The sequence below is a fragment of the Hyperolius riggenbachi genome, chromosome 3, assembly GCF_040937935.1.
Source record: "Hyperolius riggenbachi isolate aHypRig1 chromosome 3, aHypRig1.pri, whole genome shotgun sequence".
In the NCBI taxonomy this organism is placed as follows: Eukaryota; Metazoa; Chordata; class Amphibia; order Anura; family Hyperoliidae; genus Hyperolius; species Hyperolius riggenbachi.
Window position 1 is genome coordinate 285836859 of NC_090648.1, and position 24572 is coordinate 285861430.

The window sequence follows — 24572 nt, forward strand, 5'->3', positions numbered from 1 at the left end:
TGCCAGATCGATTTTTTTTCCAACATGTCCGATCTGAATTTCGATCGATTTTCCAATCAATTTCCCTAAAAGTGAACAAAAATCGATCACAGTTCAGATCGGACATGTTGTAAAAAATCGATCTGGCAAGTTAATCTGCAAGAAAATTGTATGTGTACCTAGCATAAAATTAGCTCTAGACTCTGATGGACATTTGACTGTGAAAGGGATTAGATTGTGAGCACTTCTGAGGAACAGTCAGTGACCAGACTACAGTATATACCGTGTAAAGCGCTGCAGATGATGTCAACTGTATAGAAATACTAAATAACTGGCTGACTACCTCTGCATTAACTCCCTGTTTTGATTTCAGTACCTCTTCTACACGAATGAGACGCTAATTTCTTTCAGTTCTTAATACTATATTTTGTGTCTCTGACTGCATTTAGGCTGGACGCCCATTCGACAATCACTGTGGGGGCTCTGCTCCATTGACTTTAGCTTAGCATGGCTAAAAGCACTGTAGTGGGCCATAGCCCTTACATTGGAGTGTTGTTCATTTTCTCTTGCTTACTAAATTGTAACAAGGGTATTTGGACATACCTCTATGGTAGGTATTTGAACCCCTCCGATAGACAGCTAGACCAGATAAACTGTACTCTGTAAAGCCTTATGCAAGATGTCAGTGCCATAGAAATGCAAAATAAAATGAGTACAATGGAAATGATCTTCTTTCCCACCATCAATCCACCTCTCATCCTGGCTTATTTATTGGCTCTCTACAGAAGTGTAATATCTGAATAACTGCTGGTAGTTTACATTAAGATATTTCCTCCAGTTAATGTTTTATAAAATATTTTATTGCTTTGGTAGGACAGAGTGTTGACTGCTGCTTTCAGTTTGGATGGACTCCACTGATGTATGCCGCTAGTGTTGCCAATCTGGAACTTGTGCGTCTTCTTCTGGATAGAGGTGCTAATGCAGACTTTGAAAGAGGTAAGCTAAGTAAATTAAAGGGGCACTATGGCGAAAAATTGTAAAATTTAAAATATGTGCAAACATAAACAAAGAAGTAAGTTTTTTTCCAGAGTAAAATGAGCCATAAATTATTTTCATCCTATGTTGCTGTCACTTACAGTAGGTAGTAGAAATCTGACAGAAGCGACAGGTTTTGGACTAGTCCATCTCTTCATGGGGGATTCGCAGGGATTTATTTATTTACTAAAGCACTTAGTGAATGGCAGTTGCTCTGTCCATCTTTATGAAGAACAAAAGCCTTGCTGGGAATCCCCCATGAAGAGATGTACTAGTCCAAAACCTGTCGCTTCTCTCAGATTTCTACTACCTACTGTAAGTTACAGCAACATAAGAGAAAAGTAATCTATGGCTCATTTTTTTCTAAAAAAAAAAGAACTTCTTATTTGTCTGTTTGCACATATTTAAAATTTTAAAATGTTGCGCCATAGTGCCCCGTTAACTTGTATTTGATATAGAACTGAGAAGACCAGTTCAGATGGGTGCTCAGTTGTGGAACTTGTAGGAGCTTTAACTTATATATTTAGGTTTACACCACAAAGGAAAACAAAAATCCCATGCAGCCGATCAACCTACATTTTTCCATTCGGACTGATCGACTAAATCGTTCAGAAATCGATCAATCATGCTGCCTGCTGCATCAATTTCTAGCTGATTTGATCAGAGCAGTTGAATCGGCCTTATATCAATGGCAGAATTTGACCAGTGTAGAGGTACCTTTAATACTCCAAAGAAAGCATCCAACCATGGGCCAATTAGATCCTAAAGGTACCCATACACTGGTCGATGTCTGCCGTAGATATGCCGATTCGACTGCTCTGATTGAATTGGCTAGAAATCAATACAGCTGGAACCATGATCAATCGACCGATTGATGTCGATCCATTTAGTTGAACGGTCTGGGCGAAAAACTAGGTTGATCAGCTGCTGGAGGCAGATCGATGGCCCATAGGGTTGCATTGAATTGAATAGTGTGGCAATGCATTTTGATGGATTTGCAATAGATTTCATATTGAAATCTATTGAAAATCTGTTCCTAGTGTGTGGCACACATCAGTATAGATTCCTGACAGGAATCTATTGGATGGTTGAATCTGCTGCAAATCTATAAGTGTAAGTTGACATTTCACCATTTCAGACCCCTGTAATTGAATGGTGTTACAACTTAAAAAAAATATAATAATTTAAAAAAAATCACTTATACCTTTATTTTATATAAACACTGACTTCACCAGTTATACCAGTTTCATCAGGACAAAGCCAGTGTTACCAGTGAAATCTGTTGGCAAAGATTCCAGGGTATATTCTCTTCTGACCTAAATATATCATACCCACAATTAATGGGCTATTCGGCCTTTTCTGTTAGGCCAAGGACAATTACTGCAATGTGAAAAGGCCTGCCATGTGGTGGTCTGTACTGTTTGGATTGATGAGAGTGCCCCTTGTTATATGCATATTGGCATACTGGATTGCTACCATTGGCTTATTTTTGAGTAAGTATTAATTTTACATTAGAAGTTGATTTAGTACAGTATTGCATAGCATGTACACAGGAACGACTCTTTATTAACTTGAATTTATGTAATGCATTGTATTTTGGATAAGGACTACAGTGTGTAATTAATACTCTCACATCTGTACATTCACTTGGACGTTTTTATGTTCCTTTTCATTTTTTTTCTCAACCTACAGCACCAATCGATTTGCACTCTTATTAGATCTTGAGTATTGTATATAACTGATCACTGAGGAATATAGGTTACCGTATATACCTGGCAATAAGTCGAGACATTTTGAACTGACTCAAAGTATAAAAGTGGGGGGGGGGGGTCGCCTTATACTCGAGATAGTCCAAAATTTCCCCACTTATAGCCAGGAATGGGGGAGGCACCGCTTTCTCTCCCCCTTCCTGTAATGCAAAGCAGACAGTTTATTGAAAATCCACCTCCCTCCCACCAGCATGCAAAGGAGCCTCTTGTCACTATCTCTCCCCCCTGTGTAATCGCTAAAGTGGAAGCTTCTCACTCACTAATCCATCCGAGCGCAGTATTCACGCTGGCTGGGCTGTGTGTGCATGAGCTCACAGCTACGGCTCCCGATGTCATGTGACTTCATGTATCACATGACATCGGGAGCTGTAGCTTATGCATACAGCCCAGACAGCGTGAATACAGGGAGAAGAGAGCTGCACTCGGATGGATTAGTGTGAGTGAGAAGCTTCCACTTTAGCGATCACACAGGGAAGAGAGATAGAGACAAGAGGCTCCTTTGCGTGGTGGTGGAAGGGAGGGGGATTTTCATGGCTGGCTTCAGTGATCACACAGAGGGGGGAGAGGTAGAGAGAAGAAGCCTCTTTGCATGGTGGTGGGAGGGAGGGGGGCTTTTTAGCAAGCTGTCTGCTTACACTGCTGGGAAGGGGAGACAGGGGATAGCTATTGCTCACAAGTGACTGCACAGGCAGGGGGGCACAGGGGCCTCACAGCAGGAGCCACACAGCCAGCAGGACACGGGCCACCCAGCACGAGCCACATAGCCAGGGGGACACAGAGGCCACACAGCCAGGGGGAACAGGGGCCACACAGCAGAAGCCACACAGCCAGGGGAACACAGAAGCCAAACAGCCAGTGGGACACAGAGGACACACTACTAGAGGGGCCACACAGCCAGGGGGATAAAGGGGCCACACAGCCCTTAACTTTGCTGCACAGACTTATATTTGAGTAATTAATAAATTCCTGTTTAAGAGGGTCAAATATTGGGGTCGACTTACACATGAGTATATCCAAGTATATACGGTAATCACAGGCCTATCATTTTGACCTTAAGTGTTTTTATTAAAAAGATACAGTTAATCCAATGAGTGTGAATTAGGTGATAACTCCCAGAATATAATTTCTGCTCTGCAAATGAACTTTCCGCTCTCTCCCTCCCACTCCTGCACCTACTTCTTGTGTTTCCTGTCCCTGGAACTCCATTCTGCAGTCCATTTGTTACTTGCATCCCTCCAGATCTTCAAACACAACCTTCACATTCACATCTTCAGGTCATCAGGGCATAGTACCTATTTACTGATCCAGTTTTGTTTCATTCTCCAGCCGTATAAGGGCTACTGTCCTATTGAAATAGGAATGTATACAGTCTATAAGTTAATTCTATGCAGCCTGAAATTGGAGCAGAATAATTTCCGGTCAATTTGTATTGGTCCAAGTTCAAGCTGCAGAACATTTACATGGAATTTGAATACAAGGAGTAATTGTTTGCATCTCCTTTGATCATTCCTTGGGATAATAAGGTTAGGGCGAGAGGTAGAGAATAGGAGAGTTGATGTGGGCGCATAGTTTGGGATTTCAGTTCGGCGCAAGCAGAGTGTTTATAGCAGTGTTCCTTGACCTTGTCCTCAAGGCCCACCAACAGTGCATGTTTTGTGAAAATCCCCACAGGTAGGTAATCAGCTCTGTGAGGCACTAATTACCTCACCTGTGAATGTTTGTGGTTTTCTGCAATGCATGTACTGTTGGCGGGCCTGGAGCACAGAGTTTGGGGAGCTCTGTTATATAGCATACTATCGATAATATAATCTTAACCTGATATTACAGCTCACCCCAAACTCCTTAGCGTACATACAAATGTAAGCAGGAGGGACTGCTCATAATGAAGCCTTATGGCCATTTCTATTTTGTAGTATGTAGTTGTGGGTGCTCATTAAAAGCACATTCACACTGTCCACATTATGAAGTGTTGTGGGTTTTCAGACTGCTATATGAAGCACATCAATGCCTGGTATAACACATTTTGAATGTGCCTGTGTTTCTGTAGTTTGTCCTGCACTTGATGTCTGAAATAACTGTACACAAAGATTGAATATGATACATATTGTGTTGTAGTGTTTTGGTAAATATATCTGTTTTCATTTGCTAGATAAATTTACTGTGCTTATGACTGCTTGTACTGCGCATGCCACAGAGGAAAATATTGTCAAGTGTGTGGAATTGCTGCTTTCAAGAAATGTCAACACAAATGCATGCTGCAGGTAGGATATCTAACGTTGTTCTTCTGGATTCATTGCTGTAAACTGCTTTGGAACACAAATGGCAGGTATAGAAGTCAGTTGTTTCGCTATACAGGTAGACCCTGACTTACGAACAACCTGTCGGTACGAATGGCCGAAAATGTAAAATGTAACTATGGAAACAACAACAAAAAATACAAATAAAATTTCCAGGACGTCTCAGGACAGCAACCCTGAGACTTGTCTCCCTCCATTTCCAACTGGACAGGATACTAGTTAAAAGAATTAACATAATTGATTAGGCAGGCACCCTACATAAGGCAGCATTCCCTTACCCTCATCAGTTGTTTTCCTGTCCATCAGGATGCTGGTTGTGTGGGGAGAGCTGGCCAACCATGATAGATTTCAGGAGCCGCGGCATACAAGTGTCCCCTATGTCAGCGCTGGTCAGGCGAGCCAGCGCGGGTGCTTGATGTCTGCATCGGCTTCTCCCCCAGTCTGTGTTACACGCCGGAGCGGCTTCCGCTGAAGGACGCGCACAGGAGGACATGTGACTTCCACATTACGTGACCAAGGAGGAAGTAGAATGCTTTCCATGGCTTGGCGTGCATCCCAGCGGACATCTCGCCGCATTTAGCCGCTGATTGAGCTAGTCTGCTCGGTAAGGCGGTGGATTTCTAAGGTAAAGCAAACCTTTTCATTATGTTTGAGCGGAAACCTTCAGGTGACCTATTCAAGGGTTGTGCATCCTGGTCAGTCTTGTGTATGCTGACCATGGAAGCGTCCGCAGGCTCTTGCTCCCATAGTTCTGAGGAGTCAAGCTCCACTCCCTCTCTGGTATGTGTCTTTGGTTATGTCTTTATACCGGCTATTATTTGAGGGTTATCAAGCACCCTCCCCTGGTTCCTCAATTTTAACTTGGGTTTCCATCCTGGAAACACCCAAGAGGAATAGCTGCTGAGTTTATTTTGCCAGATGGATGTCCTCTTGGCAGCACTGCTCATGCATGAAATCCCTGGGCCACAAGCCATGGTCGGGAGACTGGTGCTGGTGGGGGAGTCCATTACAGGAGAACTAGACAGCATAAGAAATGGTACTGTTCCTGACGTTCTCCCCTATGCTGGAAAGATGGGATCACAGACAAGAGCTTCCAAGCTTGTTCCAGCAGCAGGGATATTCACTCATATAGTTCACATTAGAGTGTGATTTTTTCCCCTGTGTGTTTTACCCTCTCTCTTGTTTCCTCTATAATCTAGTAAGCTAATGGAAACTTTCAGGGTAATGATAGTTGCAAGGAGTCATTTGCTTCCCATTTGATTGGTCAGGCCTGCAGTAAACCTATGCTAGCTGTAGAGACTGACAATCAATGCAGGGATGTGCACTCACATGGTTGATTTGAGAGTGATGTTTCCCTGGTATAAGTTTATACTTTTTCTTGTCCTCTGTGTCCATGCAATCTAGCAGTGGGTGCAAAGCAGGAGGCGAAGGTGAATTGTTGCCATTGCAGCAATAGGCTTCCCCAGGGTTATAATAAGATGATATGTCAAGCCTGAACTGCAGCGATGGTGATTGACAATCTATGGAAATTTTTAGGAAGTGAATCTCGGGGTCGTTTCAAGGAGTTCCTTGTTTCAAACTTGTTCAGATCTGCATTGCATTTGGTTCAGATCTGCATTGCATTTGGTTCAGATCTGCATTGCATTTGGTTCAGATCTGCATTGCATTTGGTTCAGATCTGCATTGCATTTGGTTCAGATCTGCATTGCATTTGGTTCAGATCTGCATTGCATTTGGTTCAGATCTGCATTGCATTTGGTTCAGATCTGCATTGCATTTGGTTCAGATCTGCATTGCATTTGGTTCAGATCTGCATTGCATTTGGTTCAGATCTGCATTACTTTGTTTCAGATCTGCATTACTTTGTTTCAGATCTGCATAGCATTTGTTTCAGATCTGCATTACTTTTGTTTCAGATCTGCGTTGCATTTGTTCTGATCTGCATTGCATTTGTTCAGTTCTGTATTGCATTTGTTTCAGATCTGCATTACTTTGGTTCAGATCTGTATTGCATTTGTTCTGATCTGTATTGCGTTTGTTTCAGATCTGCATAGCATTTGTTTCAGATCTGCATTACTTTTGTTTCAGATCTGCATTGCATTTGTTCTGATCTGCATTGCATTTGTTCAGTTCTGTATTGCATTTGTTTCAGATCTGCATTGCACTTGTTTCAGATCTGCATTACTTTGTTTCAGATCTGTATTGCATTTGTTTCAGATCTGTATTGCATTTGTTTCAGATCTGTATTGCATTTGTTTCAGATCTGTATTGCATTTGTTTCAGATCTGTATTGCATTTGTTTCAGATCTGCATTGCACTTGTTTCAGATCTGCATTACTTTGGTTCAGATCTGCATTGCATTTGTTTCAGATCTGCATTGCATTTGTTTCAGATCTGCATTGTATTTGTTTCAGATATGCATTGTATTTGTTTCAGATCTGCATTGCATTTGTTTCAGATCTGCATTGCATTTGTTTCAGATCTGCATTGCATTTGTTTCAGATCTGCATTGCATTTGTTTCAGATCTGCATTGCATTTGTTTCAGATCTGCATTGCATTTGTTTCAGATCTGCATTGCACTTGTTTCAGATCTGCATTGCATTGTTCTGATCTGTATTGCTTTTGTTTCAGATCTGCATTGCATTTGTTCTGATCTGTATTGCTTTTGTTTCAGATCTGCATTGCACTTGTTTCAGATCTGCATTACTTTGTTTCAGATCTGTATTGCATTTGTTTCAGATCTGTATTGCATTTGTTTCAGATCTGTATTGCATTTGTTTCAGATCTGCATTGCACTTGTTTCAGATCTGCATTACTTTGTTTCAGATCTGTATTGCATTTGTTTCAGATCTGTATTGCATTTGTTTCAGATCTGTATTGCATTTGTTTCAGATCTGTATTGCATTTGTTTCAGATCTGCATTGCACTTGTTTCAGATCTGCATTACTTTGGTTCAGATCTGCATTGCATTTGTTTCAGATCTGCATTGCATTTGTTTCAGATCTGCATTGCATTTGTTCTGATCTGTATTGCTTTTGTTTCAGAGCTGCATTACTTTTGGTTCAGATCTGTATTACTTTTGTTTCAGATCTGCATAGCATTTGTTTCAGATCTGCATTACTTTTGTTTCAGATCTGCGTTGCATTTGTTCTGATCTGCATTGCATTTGTTTCAGATCTGCATTACTTTGTTTCAGATCTGTATTGCATTTGTTTCAGATCTGTATTGCATTTGTTTCAGATCTGTATTGCATTTGTTTCAGATCTGTATTGCATTTGTTTCAGATCTGTATTGCATTTGTTTCAGATCTGTATTGCATTTGTTTCAGATCTGCATTGCACTTGTTTCAGATCTGCATTACTTTGGTTCAGATCTGCATTGCATTTGTTTCAGATCTGCATTGCATTTGTTTCAGATCTGCATTGCATTTGTTCTGATCTGTATTGCTTTTGTTTCAGAGCTGCATTACTTTTGGTTCAGATCTGTATTACTTTTGTTTCAGATCTGCATAGCATTTGTTTCAGATCTGCATTACTTTGGTTCAGATCTGTATTGCATTTGTTCTGATCTGTATTGCATTTGTTTCAGACCTGCATTGCATTGGTTTCAGATCTGCATTGGTTTCAGATCTGCATTGCATTTGTTTTGAATTTTGTTTGATTTGTCAAGCCTGCACTTAAACCTCTACTGGCTGTAGAGATTGACAATTTTTCAGGTTGATACACTCTTAGTATTTAGAGTGTAATTTCCTCTGTATGTTTTATCCCCTCTCTATATTCTGGCAAAGGTGAATGTAAAGCAGAGGGTTTCAAGATTCTGGAATCTTAAGCAATGTGGACAGTAGATTTTTCCAGTATTATAAGTAATTGTTGAATCTGCACAAAGGGCAGTGCTCAGTCGTGTGGCAGATTTATTCAGCATGGAAATTCACTGCCCATATAAATCTATGGGTCTGTGCACAGTGCTGGGTTGTACCTGATTGCATTATTCTAAAAAGCGGCATGCAGATTTGAAAAAAGGCCATGTCTGATCTCCAGTGCAGTTCACACTCATAATGTTGCATTACTATGCTTGCATTATAAGCTTATCCACTGTGATCCTAGCCTAGAGCTATCATAGCGGTGGGTGTTGTCTTCCACTTAAAGAGGAACTCCCAGTGAAAATTCTTCATTTTTACAATAATTATGTATACATTTAGTCAGTGTTTGCCCATTTTAAAAGCTGCCCTCTCTTTTATTTACATTCTGACATTTATCAGATGGTGACGTTTTTACGGTTGGCAGGTGATGTAGCTGGAAGTACATGCTGCTTGTTCTGGCAGTTGGAAACAGCTGTAAACCGCTATTTCCCACAATGCAACGAGGTTCACAGACAGGAAACTGCCAGGAAAATAGTCTTCACAGTCTCCTGTGGGAGGGGCTTCACCACAATATTAGCCATACAGAGCCCCCTGATGAGGATCCATTTGTGAAAAGGAAAAGATTTCTCATGTAAAAGTGGGTATCAGCTACTGATTGGGATGAAGTTCAATTCTTGGTCACGGTTTCTCTTTAAAGGAGAAACTGTTAGGAAGCTGTTAAAACGGATTCCAAGAATGGCAAGTTGGATAAGACTAAGCTGTCAAACCTGATAAGCATGCAGCGTCTTCTGAAGCGGTGTCTAAATCTAGGAAATGTGCAGTGACCGTATGCCTGATTCTGCAGAACACCTGTGTCAATTATGCACTGAAAAGGTAGTGAAAGATGAATCCCCTACATAGCTTAAAGATTTGATGGGATGGTTGAGATCAGAGATGTCCTTTGCTATTAAAGAAATTGAAGAATCTGCTTTCATACTTTCTAATTCAGATGTTACACCGACATTTACCCCTTCTACTTCTGATGCACCTATTGCTGGTCCTTCTAAATCCTCCTAACAGACCTCCTCAAGAGGTAGAGAGTCAAGGTTGATTCAGATAAATTTGACGTCTGAAGGGAAAGTGGATATTTATTATTGGAAGAGTTACCACAGGGCGAAGTAGACGCATCTGAGGGTAAAGGCGTTAAGTCTCAGAAATTTGCTTTTCCACAGAATTTATGAATGAGTTATTTGAAGCTATGCATAGGGCTATGGGCATTACCAAGGAACAAGAACACTTCTTCCTATTGATCAAATGTACAAACGTTTATCTAACCTAAGATTGTATCTAAATTCCATAGATCTCAAGAGATCTTTTTACCATCTTTTTGCAGTAATTCATCAAATCAAAAGGAAGAAAGGTTGCACTGTCTAGGTGTTAAGAAGGTGTCTAATTGAATGAATATCTTCAGAGATCCAAGAATTGGAGGAAGTCCAATGCTTTGTTGGTTCTCTTTGCCGGAAAGCCGCCTTCTAAAGAAACCGATTGCAAGATGGATCAGACAAGCTATTCCTTTATCTTACTTGCACCAGGGCAAGCAGTTATCAGGACTAGCGAAAGGTCATTCAACCAGAGCGGTTTCTACTTCCTGGGCAGAGAGAGCAGGGGCTACTATTAATAAATCTGTGAAGCTGCAACCTGGTCAAGCCACAATACCTTTGTTAAGCATTATAGACTTGATTTAACCTCTAACTCTGAGTTATGTTTTGGTAGAAGAGTTTTGCAGGCTGTAATCCCTCCCTAATTATGTCTTGTTTATCATCTCAGGGTTGCTGTCCTGAGACGTCCTGGAAAGACAAACTTACTTGCGGTAAGGTCTTTTCCAGGAGTCGGAAGGACAGCACCCTTACTACCCACCCTGATGTATTGTTAATAAAAATTATTTGAAGCATCCTTCTGTGTGGTCTTTTTTATTACTGATGAGGGTAAGGGAATGCTGCCTTATGTAGGGTGCCTGCCTAATCAATTATGTTAATTCTTTTAACTAGTATCCTGTCCAGTTGGAAATGGAGGGAGACAAGTCTCAGGGTTGCTGTCCTTCCGACTCCTGGAAAAGACCTTACCGCAAGTAAGTTTGTCTTTTTTTTATATCAGTTTGAGAAACTGGTAAAATTACATTTTGCAGTGGTACAATAAAGGCACAAGGGGTCAGAGGTAACACAGGGGGTGGGCGGTAGAGGTGGCACAGAGGGGAACACTGAAGGCATGGAGAACAGTGGGGCATTAGAGCAGGTACAAGAGGTAACAGTGGGGGGGGGGGGGGAGCAGAGAGGACAGAGGGGGACACTGAAGGCATGGGGGAACAGAGTTGACACAGATGGGGACACTTGAGTCACAGTGGGGAATAGAGGAAGTACAGGGGACAGAGGTACCGGAGTGGGGTGGGGCAGAGGTGACACAAAGGGGGACACTGAAGGCATGGGGAACAGAGTTGACACAGAGGCGGGCACTTGGAGGTCCAAGCGGGCATAGATGAAGTACAGGGGATAGAGATGGTACAGTGTTTTGATTTGTGGACAGATTCAGGTTAAAGTGGATCCGAGATGAACTTTTACTCATTGCATAATTGTGTTCCTTACATATAGTTTATAGGGCATTCCTCAAGCCAAATACTTGTTTTGTTTTAATATCCTAATTTCCTATAAACTAAACAAGCCACACCCACAGCGTCTCCAGAGTGCCTTGGCGCTTGCAAGGGATTGTGGGATTTCAGTCTGGGCAGGTGAAAAAGGTGTTACTAGCTATAGATTTCAGAGGCAGAGTTTTCACAATCTGAGAGCTGCAGTGCAGATACAGATCAGTTGGCTGTGTAATGGAGGAGATAAGAGTGGAGTTTTCACAGAATATGCAGATTAGCATGCCTAGATACAGATAAGCTTGCCTGTGTGTGTAATTGTGTAATAGTGACAAGCAGAAAACATGTCTGCTCCCATTGTATCACAGGAAAAAATATTAATATACTGTTGAAGCTGTTTGAAGATCGATTTGCTGTGTAAACTATCTAAACTTTAGATAAGATATATAGACAAGTCACTTGTTATATTTAGTTTTTCATCTCGGATCCGCTTTAAGAACGAACCTATAGTCCCTATCTCGCTCATGCTAGTAGTTTATACTGAGAATGGTTCTATCTGTCTAGTAAGGATGCCTTCCAGGGCAATGTTACCGATTACAGCAGAATCTCATTATATTGCATCAACAAGAAGAAAACATCCGTGGGCACCAAATACAGAAGCTTCATTTATTCCAGGAGTTTGCACATACAGACATTTGCAGATGTAGATTTAAATATACATCACCGCTCCAAAGTAGCTGGCTGTAGACAGAGTGGCTGGTAAGGTCGACAATTGTTTCGCGCTAACCAGCGCTTTATCATAGACAGGACTCCATGGTGGGGAGAAGCTCACCGCCATTCCCTCTGCTCGGCGTTATAAGAGCAACGCCGAGCCTTCCTCCAATCATCAGGTCCGCCCCCTGTCGTCACCCTCCCCATACGGAAGGCGGAAGTGAGTGAGCGCTCCATGATGGAGCGCAGCGCAACACCTACGTCACTTCCAAGACTCTGGGCTGCCCGGGGCACACTCGCATCATAACGAGGCGAGGTGCGTTACCAGGGCAACATGTCGTTTAGACAAAGGTCCCACTGGAGGCCTAAGAGAAACAGGCCGCCAGTGCTGGGACTTTTTAGAGTCAGGGTTAAATGGGGAATATAAGTGAAGGCCAGGGACGGACCAGACCGACTGGAACAGAGGCTACCCAGGTACATTATAGACCATGCTGTTAAAGGCTATTGATATTCAAATAGATATTTTTGCAAAGGTACAAAGGAGGAAAGGTTACCCACAGACACCAGCCACCAGGGGCAGTATAGTGATTAAAGTGTTACCACCAAAGTAGTATAATAGAGAGAGGTGAACGAGAGACAAAAGGATAGGCCCTCCAACTAAAGGGACATTTTATCTGTAATCTTCCAGGAAAACACTCAATTCATTTCGATCATTAAAGCCACAAGGGCCCTCTGCGTTTGTTCTAGAAATTAATAGAGATTCTCTCTGGGATAATAATCTCCTCCTATCTCCTCCACGTCGAGGGGCTTTAACCAATTCTAGACCTACGATTTTTAAGACATCTGCATTTCCATCATGGAACTCTCTAACATGGCCAATCAGCCTTTGTGCGCCCACACCATTTTTGATTGATCGGCGGTGCTCCACCAATATTTTCTCGTACAGGTCGGGTAGTCTTTCCTATATAGAAATAGGAGCAAGGACAAAAGATCCCATAGACAACAAATTCTGTCCTGCATGTGATACGAACCTATAGTCCCTATCTCGCTCATGCTAGTAGTTTATACTGAGAATGGTTCTATCTGTCTAGTAAGGATGCCTTCCAGGGCAATGTTACCGATTACAGCAGAATCTCATTATATAGTAGTAAACATTTGATTATAGTAAATTCAGTCCTCTGGTCCTTGCCATGCGCTTGAATAAATATACAATGTATGACTGATCCTAATATAGTAATATTTTGGTTTTCCACTCGCTCTACTTGTGCATGCTTCCGAACGGCTGTACGCAGTAGCAGTTGCCAAGACCAATTCTGAATATGCACATTAACAATTTCTTTGAATTGCGCATGTCCAGAAAGCTCCCAGCCATGCCTATCTATCTATCTATCTTTTGAGTGTGTGTTATTAAATACAACTCCAAGCAGAATGCATGCGCTTATTAATTTAAATTGGTAATATTCCAAATACTACTTCACTGATTTGGTGAGGACTCTGGCTTACATAAGTATAGTCAATGAGTTGCAAATAATTACAAGTTGATGCAGAATTTTGCAAATGTGAATGCAAATGTGTTCAGCTTGAAAATGGATCAATTTCTCCATGTCTATTTTCAAGCTGTTGTTAGCTTTCAAGCTTGAGCTTTAATTGTTTTTGAGTCGCACACCTGCAACAAACAATAAAACCAATGCAGTCTCAGACCAGAGTCTAAACATCTGATCTGCATATTTATTCTGTGCTATTAAGTTAAAGTATTAGATGCAGAGTATTAGCACAGAAGTCAGGCAACTGGCATTGTTAATGAGGGCCTGTTCACAATCTTCAATGCGCATACCATTGTTGCTTCTATGCACCATGCCATGGGGAGCAAGGGTGTGTGCCATCGAGCTGTCCTTCAGCACCACAGCACTGCTACTTTGCTTTCCCAGGAGAGCCACTCCATTTGCCACTAAAGCCACAAGGCTCCCTGGGGCTTACCCAACATCCGCCTGCTATCTGTCGGGCTCCCCTGGCACAATCACTCACTGTCCCTATGTGATAGTCAAGACTGCCCTCTCTGCTGCATCCTATTTTTCAGTGAAAAATAGCACCCTGGCAAAAGCATCTTCACTGGGGCTCCCCATTACTCTACTAAGTGGACCCATGAGATTCATCCTCCTAATCCTCCACCACCATACACCAATGGTGCTGGCAAAGGAATGGTGGGTAGTGACATGCTGCGGCTATAGTCGGGCAGGAACCTACTTACAAGACATCGCTTCCCGGTAGCATGAAAAAGGAAATGGATAGGGGGAAAAATATCGTTGGACAAAAAAAAATCACCCAAGCCAATTTCTTAACACCCTACCGTGTAGTAGGATCTGGCAACGTTACCGCTGCTTGATTTTTAGAAATCGGCAGTGCTCACTGCTACCGAGTTAGACATAAGGATAGGTCCCAATGTGCGGTGCTTCATAACTGACAGTACTGCACATAGTGTAAACGAGCCCTCCGAATGAAGATGGCAGCCTCCTTATTCCTCTCACTTTAGGCTCCTTTTAAAATAATCTTAACTGAGAATTGGCAAACTTAAAAAATTATATGTGAATAATTTACTTTCTACAACATTGACCAGAAAGTTTCTTTCACATGACTTTATTCTGTCTGTTATAATAATGCGGAAGGCTAGATGTAATATTGTATTAACCCTTTTCTTGTTAGAACATCCACCCAGCACACTTAGTTACTTTGCTGCTTGCACTTGGCCAACCTACATATAACTCATATGCCTGCCTAGATCCTATCCATTTTTTCTGACTAGACAACCACACAAAGATGTAGATAATCCTTCCTGGAATATAGCGTGAAACCATTCTCTACCTAAAGAGCCAACTGTATTTACTGTATATACTTGAATATTAGTCAACCGCGTGTATAAGTCGACTCCAATATTCAACCCTTTTAAGCTGGAATTTTTTAATGATTCAAGTATAAGTCTACCCAGCAACTGCATACAGTATTGCAGCTATTAACCCCTAAATTGCAGCCAATAAATCCTCCAGGTCCCCAAGTGCAGCAATTATTATCTCCCTTTTATGCAGCCCTGGATTTCCCCCCTGCCCCTTTACTTGTTAATTGTTGTGGCAAGGACTTTCAAACCTGTGTTTTCTTAAGGGCTGTGGAGTCGGGACAAAAATCTTCCAACTCCGATTCCGGGTACCCAAAATGGCTCTGACTCAGACTCCTCGACTCCGACTCCTTAGCCTAATACTTAACAGGGCTGTGGATTTTGTACAAAAATCTGACTCCGCCTCCTCAGTTTATAAAATCGACGACTACGACTCCGGGTGCTCAAAATTTCCTCGACTCCGACTCCAACTCTGACTCCACAGCCCTGGTTTTCTTGGCATTTCCTTTCCTTAAAGTCTAACTTACCACTGGGTAAATTGCTGCAAATGTGAAAGTCACTATTAGTACACACAGTACTCAGTGTGCTCAGTGTTGCCTGTGACTCGTGTATAAGTCAACCGCTATACTTTTATGAAGTGAATCAGACCTAAATTTCTAGACTTATACTCGAGTATAAATGGTAATTTATTTTTTTTTCTTCTAGTTACATTTCTATACTGAACTTATGGCACAAATTTGCTGCTCACTTTATTTAGTAAAGTAGAATTGTTAGACTATACCAAAATGAGTTTGTTACCCTAATGGGCACAAGTCACCATTTACTTACATATCTATGTATACATAGATCTATGTATCTATGTATTCCCTTTTTTGAAACTACAAGGGAAACTAGCCAGTGTAATATGGAAAAATAAACACAAATTACTAATTGACTTTCATCTCCATAGTTCATAGCAACTGTTCGATCTGTAGTTTGTGTATTCGTTATGTTACTGAAAGCAATATAGCTCAATGCTCAGGGCTGTGGAGTCGGAACAATTTTGGGTACCCAGAGTTGGAGTCGGTGATTTCATAAGCTTAGGAGTCGGGAGTCTGATGATTTGTGTACAAAATCCACAGCCCTGGTAAGTATTAGGAGTCAGTCTAGGAGTCTGAGCCATTTTGGGTACCCGGAGTTGGAGTCAGAGTCGGTGGTTTCATAAACTGAGTCGGAGTTGGAAGATTTTTGTACTGACTCCACAGCCCTACTGTAAGGCTTGGTGGTGTATTCTCCACAGTCAGCATGCAACGCATGAGCTGACGTGGAGGAGGTACACACACTAGCACAAGGAAACAGGCTATCCCTAGTATAGTGGAGGGGAGGACTGACTCCAAAAGGAGATTGTGGCGCACAGAGCCGGTGCAGATCCGACAGCCACAAACAATGCTTTCGCTATAACGTCTCAGCGCAAAGTAGCGCTGAGCGCATAAACCAGAACTAAGGAGATCAGGACAGGTAGACAGATTGAACGCTTGCTAGCTAGCCGCTACTTAGTGACAGCAAGCGTCCAAAACAAGACGGACTGGAATGAGGCAGCCAATGCGTTTGCAGCGATGGCGTGCCTCACAAAGACAGGACAGGATAGTCAGGAAATAGCAGGATCAAGATAGATGAACGTAACACAGACAAATATACAATAAGTATGTTTTCCTAGCGTATTACAATTACAGCTATCAATGAAACCATTTGTAACGTCTGACTAACATATGTATATATCGGCAATGAACCGATATATGACATAAGCAGGAACACTGACTAGAACTGGAGCAATACAGGGAACAGGACTCAGAAGGATTCGCTATCTCTTCGCAGAGATGAACGCAATCCACAAACGGAAACAGGACAGGACTCAGAAGGATTCGCTATCTCTTCGCAGAGATGAACGCAATCCACAAACAGGACCAGGAACAGGATAACTAGCTCAGCACGGGTGATCACGATACGCGCAACCACCAAAACGTGCTGGAACAGACTAACTGAACACAGGATATAAACAGTTCGTGTACGTATATATCAGCGTCACTGATGTATCAACGTAACACGAATACAAGGAAAATAATAAACGTGCTGGTATGCATATATATGGGCAATGAACCAATATATGATGCAAAACCAGCAAAGTATCTTTAGAACAAGAACCACGATCGGGAGCTGAAGCGACAGCAAGACAGGCTTAAACTGAAGCTATGAAAACCCGAGGAGTCCTGCAGGAAGCAGATCTTTATACTGAGGTCATCCAATGGGAGCAGACATGCAGATTCCCACACAGGTGAATGATAATCAGTCACAAGCTGACAGCAGGGAAAGGCAGACAAAGCTATGCAGCTTGCATGGAAAGAGATCAGAACTGCCTGAGCTGCAGCACTACTACTTCCAGCAATACCTGCTGCAGCAGCGATCATGACAGTACCCCCGCCCTTAAAAGCGGATTCCAGACGCTTTTCAAAACTGAAATTCCCAACAAAACAGTCTGACTGATAATTCATGATGACCGGGACAGCCCGGCAAGACCAAATTCCAGAATCAGTCCCCACAAGACTGGACCCATCAGAACCAGAACCTACAGAACCATGCCCATCAGTACTACAAGCCCCAGTGTGACACCCATCAGAACCATGATTTCCAGAAGAAAGCCCTCCGAAACTCCCTGAGCGATACCCACCGCCTTCCAGGAACCGTTCAAAAACGCCAAAGCCTTTGCAATGCCCACCGGGACTGTCTTTACCAACACAAAACCCACTGTTGAACCAGTCCAAGGCACCAGGACAAGTTTTCTCAGAGACCTCCCAGAACACCTTGAAGCTCCAAAGAGACCCCCATAGGTCAGAACGCCCCTTAGGCTCACATGGAGAACTATCAAGAACCCCTATGGAACCTAGGGCAATTCCCGAGTCAGGGCCACAAGGACAAACATCAAGATCAGGGCTTTCAGGGACCAGAACCATCTCTGGGCATGCAGGCAGACTGGCAACATCAGAACATGTTCCCACTAAGGAAGCATCAGAGCACGCTAACACCTTAGACACACTTGGGCATTCTGGCACACAAAGAACATCTGGGCACACTGGCACAAGAGAAACCTCTGGGCATGTCAAGGAACTGTGAGCCTCAGGGTCAGCCAAGACAGGACCAAAACCAGGACTGCCCCAAAAAAATTCATCATGACTAGACTTCGCAACTACTGGACTTTTACACGAGAATGCAGGATCAGACTTAGATGTCGCTGATTCCAGCAAAGTCAGTAACAAATCAGATTCAGGGGCACTAACAAGACAGGACAAATCTTCTGATGTATGCACTGAACCAGATAGGGACTCCACAACTACCTCTGGACTGGACAGAGACTCATCTAATACACTGGATTGGAGCTCATGAGGCGCTGCAGAACAAGTCAGTATTGCAGCAGCCCCCACTGGACTAGGCAAAACTGAGGAATTCCCTGGACAGGAAGGGGACTCTGGAACCTCTGCCACAGCGGCCAGAGAACCAGAATCTTTCAGGATACAGGGCTGGGTTTCAGGAACACTCATCAGACTGGACTGAAATTCTGAGATTTCTATTATTTTGACCAGAGAATCAGAATTATCCATGTTACAGGGCAAGACTTCTGAAACATTCAGAGGACAGGGCTGTAGTTCCTCGGCTGTTACAACACTGGAGAGGGACTCAACAACATTGGTTAAATCAGACTGTGTACAGGGCAAGGTATCTAACACACTTGCTGACGAGGACAATATTTCAATGGCTTCTGCTTTGCTGGGCAGAAATTCATCAAGTTTTATTAGAGCAGACTGTAATTCCAAAACAGCTGCTAGACAAGTGAATATTACTGCAACACCAACTGAGGTAAGCAGTGCCTCAGACTCCTCTGCTAGAGGGTTTGAAGTATCCAAAGTACTGGGTGAAGCATAAGACTCTGCGACCACAGCTTCACTGGACAGGATCACTGAACAGTCCATATTGCAGGGCAAAACCATGGAAGCACCTGCTGGACAGCATAATGATTCTGTGACCTGAGTTTCATTGGAGAGATCTACTGCACAATTCATGGTACAGGGCAAATTTACTGGAACATTTTCTGAACACGGTAATAATTCTGCGATTTCGGATTCACATAGCAGACGCTCTGAGTTATTCACAAAACTAGAGTGAGGTGTAGAAACAGGAAGATCAAAACACAATGTTTGCGCATCTGAATCACCATTCAATTGTAAAATTGGAAAATTCAGATGCTGGGGTTCTGAGGTTTCTGGACAGGATTGCTGGGACTCGGAAACTGATGTAGTGCATCTATTGGCATCTGCTGGATCAGACAGGAGTTGAACTTTATTAACACAGGTAATTTCTGCAGAAGTGTTTGCAGAGACAGGCAAGATTTTTCTGGTGTCTGTTTCACTGAACAAAGACTCATGAGTACTGGCTAGGCTGGACTCAGAAGTCAGCAGGACCTCTGGATTCTCTGCTGAGAAATTTGTGCAGGGCAAAGTTAAGAAAGTATCAGTGGCTTCTGTTTTACTGGGAAGTAACACTGAGTTATCCATGGTACAGGGTGGAGTTACAGGAACATTCACAAGACATGGCAGGGACTCAGTAACTGGAGAAGTGGGACAGTCTCCAATTGACAGTGTGTCTTCCCTGGTATCAACTGATTGAATCGTCCAAAATCATTTTCCACACATCGATCAATGGAGCCACAAAGTCATACCCACACACACCAGTTTTTATTAGGTTATAGGCAGACTTAATGCATGCATTCAATACTAATTCACTTTTTGCACTGTAAAATTGACAAAATGAACTTGAATCATTCTTCCATTCATTGACCAGAGCTTCCATCTCTCCTTTCTCAAATGGAGGATTCCAAGCATACTTAACAGGCAGATCACAGTTTGCAGATATGATTGTGGCAGGGACATATATTGGGTTAATTAGCAGGTGATTGGCAGATTCCTTATTCTTAAGAATCTCCAATACCTGTAGCAAGTGTTGAACTGTAGTGTATGCAAACTTTCCTTGCTTCACAAATAAGTTGATTTGTTCAATACTCTGTAATATCTCCTCATAATCATACTCAGATAATTCTTTTAAACAAAAATCTTTATTTTCCCTAGCCAGTGATGAAAGTTCATTAGTAGTTTCATAAGTCCATTTAACTCCCCTGAAAGACAATTGCATTTCATTATCTGTTAATGGCAGAATCTCATTATAGGTCTCAGTCGCTAAGGATGACGACTCTGCAGATCGGACACGTTTCTTAGAACGTTTGCGTTTTGCCTTAGACCCTGCTGTTCTCTTATACAAGCCTCATTTTTAGCTGCACAGAAGAAAACTGCCCAGGCATTTTTCCCCTGATGCTGTGCAAAGCATGATGGGATTTCTGATGTTGTTCTCGTTCTGCTGTTTTTTTTTTACATTTTCATTTTGACATTTGAAGCCTAGCGTGTGCAGCTGGGAGGGATTATCAGGACACAAGACAGTTGGAACTGTGTCTTATGCTCCCTGTCACCTCCTTTCAACCAAAAAGATGGCTGCCCCCATGACAAAGATGGCAGCCCCCATGAATCACAAACATTTGCCTTTTCTTTTAAAACGGGGTGGGTAAAAAATTATATTACATATCTATTCTAATTAACACAATGTAACTTAATGACAGTATGTTTGTTTAGGCTAAAGTTTCCCTTTAACTCGGTTTGTACATGAGGAAGAAGTCATTTCCTAACTGATGTAAAATTGTGTGGCCATGAAATTGCCGTACGCAGCACAGATCAGGCAAAACACACCTGGTCCTTAATTGGTTAAGGGCCACACATTTTTATTGAAACCTAAAATATATTTAAATTCATCACAAGGGGATGCTAACACCCAATTTATCAGATTTACCAAGGCATATCTAAAGGTATCGATATAAAACTAGTAACATGTACTAGTATGCCAATATTAGACACCATGAGGTAATCAGTTTAGTAATAATGTAACCCTATTGGGCATCAGATAGGATTATATCCACTTACAGAGGATAATTAAACCATTAAACTGACCAATGTGATCATAAGCTGACAAATCTGGAAGAAAACGCCTACGCATATGCTGCTATATTAAGTAATTTTTGCATTCTGCCCACGTCATGACTAGCCAATTTCCTTCACTAGGTGCTGTAAGGCAAAGGCATTCCTATCTCCTCAAAGGCGATTGAATATCTGCCACTTTGTGTAGCAAAGGACCAGAAAGCTATGTACCCAATCGGCTCTGAATAGATGTCAAAGCGAGCCAGTATAGCAGTTGATGCAACATAATTTTTCCCTGGGTAGTTGTCATAGGTAACTGATAGTATACACATCTTCGTAAAGCACTTATGCAGGATCTTGCATGTCAGCACTAGACCTGGACCTTTGCCCAACACAGTTCATATTGAAGTGCCCAGATCTGTTCAGGCCAGCATTTCACAAGATAGTCAACTGTTCCATGTTTGAAAGAAGGAATCATCAGGCCACCACTCAAGAAACCATCCCTAGATCCGGATATTCTGAGCAACTACAGACCTGTCTCCAACATCCCCTTTCTGGGAAAAGTTATTGAGAAGGCTGCAAACCTCCAACTTGAAGCCAGGCTCTCAATGAACAACATATTTGACCCCCCCCCCCCCCCTACAATCTGGCTTCAAGAAGCGCCACAGCTGTGAAACAGCCCTTATCCAAATTTGCAATGACCTGCTCATGGCTAGAGACAGAGGCGAGTGTTCCATCCTGATCCTGCTTGATCTCTTAGCAGCTTTTGTGGCAGCGATGGTTTAGTCCTCCAATGGTTCTCCTTCTTCCTGGCTGGCAGGACACAAAGGGTAGCCTCGGGGCCTTTCCAGTCCAACACTGTACCACTAAAATATGGTGTGCCCCAGGGCTTAATACTATACCCTTTTGTTGTTTACCATATACATGCTGCCACTTGGGAAAATCTTCCAAAAACATGGTCTGACATCACAGCTATGCTGGTGACACCCAGCTGTATATGTCATTCAAACTGACATGATAGACCACATGCCAAAAATAAACACATGCTTAGCTGAGCTTCAGGAGGGATGAATGAAAACTGGCTTAAACTAAATGTTAACAAAACGGAGGTTCTTGTCATCAGAAGCCAACGCCTAACAGCAAAGCAGCTTCAGACACAGTCATCACCACTATGGGTAGGGAACTCAGACCTTACTAGCTCCAACACTGTTTGCAGTTTAGGATTACTGATTGATGGGGAATTTAAACTTCAGGAATCAAATTTCAGCTGTGGTGAAACATTCCTTCTTTCATTTTAGGACTATTGCAAAAATTAAGCACCTCATTCAGAGGATCTTCCAACCCTAGTTCATTCCTTCATCACATCACGACTGGACTATTGCAATGCCTTCTATGCAGGCCTTCCAAGTAAGAACCTACACTGCCTGCAACTAGTGAGAATACTGCTGCAAGGCTAACAAGCCAACCCCACCATTGCCACATAACGCCAATCCTTTAACTACCCCGGCTACCCATAAAATGGATAATCCTTTCCAAAGTTGGCATGCTAACATTGAAATCCCTACATGACCTAGGCACTAAATACCTGAAGGATTTGTTGCAACTGCGTCACACTTCCCACAACCTCAGATCAAAAGGATCCAATAACTTGACCAGCTCCAGAGAACAACTTAAAATCTTTGGAGCCAGAGCTTTCTGTTACATACCCTGCAGAATGCCTGGCCAAACATAATCAAGACCACTCCAACCCTGGACACGTTTAAATCAAAACTGAAAAGCCACCTGTTTAGTCTGGAATTTATAATCATGTAACTTCCCCCTGTCACTATGTACTGATCTGAGACAAGCTTATGCACTTTGGGTCCTACAGGAGTAAAGCGCTTTACAAATGTTTCGATATCTTAAAGAAAAGGTACTCAATTTATTGATCTACTTGCGTGTCCTGATCATTAGGAATTAGATAATTCAAAACAGTCACCATAGCAACAACGCTTTAGATTCACATTGCCACCAGGGTTTTAACTTTTCCTGTTGGGACGTGGTCAGGACAATCACACACAAAGTCCACTTTTAAATGTGGTTTTTAATTTTACGCATTCAGTTACTGCTTTTAATGCAGCATCACAATTACCGTAACTGTTTTTAAATTGGTTTATTTTGTGTGGTCTAAGCATGTACATTACTGTATATACAAGTTATGTATAACTTTTATATGAAAGATCTTTTTATCATATGTATTTATTACGGTTTAAATGTATTAGGAGTCAGTACATTTTATGTTTACTGACTCCAGATACCCAATGATTGTTCTGACTCCACAGACATGGCTTCTATGCATTTAGAGTACAGAGTTGAAGAAGCATTTTGGGGAAGACTAGTAAGTTAAATAGCACCACTCTGTGTGGGACAGCAGCTGTAAAACTGTTTATTTTTTTCAGGAAGAACACAACTGCGCTTATGCTTGCAGCTCGAGAAGGTCATAGTCAGGTGGTTACACTTTTGGTTGGCAATGGTGCTGACATAAATGCACAGGATGAAAATGGGTTTACGGTAAGAATGCTTATATGTGCTTCATGACATTTTTGTGTTTGGTGGATAGATATGTTAGTTTTACCTTTAGTAGGACGCTATATTAGCATTAGACATACACTAGAGATCATGCTATCTTTTACGAGACAGAAGTAATGTGTGGGTGAAGTGTCCCTTGAATTGTAAGTTAAAGTTGTGTTTTTGTTTTTTTAAGTAGGAAGATGTGCAAAGCAATAGGTATTGACTCACCACATATGTTTCAGAATATACTCCTCTGCGCTGTCCATTCGGTATATTGATTCCAGAGGCCCATCAGAAGCATGAGGCTACAATTGGTTTACAATAGCCCAGTGGAAATCATCCCTTCCTTGGGAGGATTCTCATTAGTTCACCAAGTAGAGGACCAATGAAAATCCTCCCTGGTGCTCAGGGAAGATTCCCATTGTTTTTTTGGAAACACGTGGGGCTCTAGGATTGGCATACTGGCATTTCTAGTGTGCTGGCACCCGGATGGACAGCAGCAACGGTGGAGGATTGTGGCGACAGGCACCACCGAGCAGGTGCAAAGTAAAAACAGAAACATGAATGAAAAACTGATATCCAATATAACACACTTTTTTCATGGGGTGCAGTGCTGAACCAAGCCATAACCTTTGTAACCAGCATCTCAGGTCTGAACATAACTACCTGCAAGACCAGAGGGATATTGTGGGCTTCATTTATGTCAGTATTCTAGCACCAAGGGCAGACAAAGGAAGTGCTGCCTAGGAATTGGGCAACTGAGCTGCAGTGTTGGGGGATAGTTTTTATATATAGTTTTATTCCCCCTGACAGAATATAGCTC

The 24572-nt window shown here is 42.2% G+C and overlaps 1 protein-coding gene across 2 annotated transcripts in view; it reads left to right on the forward strand.

Annotated features, from left to right (window-relative positions):
- The window catches only part of ASZ1 (ankyrin repeat, SAM and basic leucine zipper domain containing 1), a 118848-nt gene that overhangs the window by 14667 nt on the left and 79609 nt on the right, over positions 1–24572 (forward strand). For both annotated transcript variants that reach the window (XM_068272717.1, XM_068272716.1), the window contains exons 3-5: positions 853–975; positions 4933–5044; positions 23638–23749. In XM_068272717.1, coding sequence (XP_068128818.1) covers positions 853–975; positions 4933–5044; positions 23638–23749 — 347 coding nt within the window. The remainder of the gene's footprint in view (positions 1–852; positions 976–4932; positions 5045–23637; positions 23750–24572) is intronic.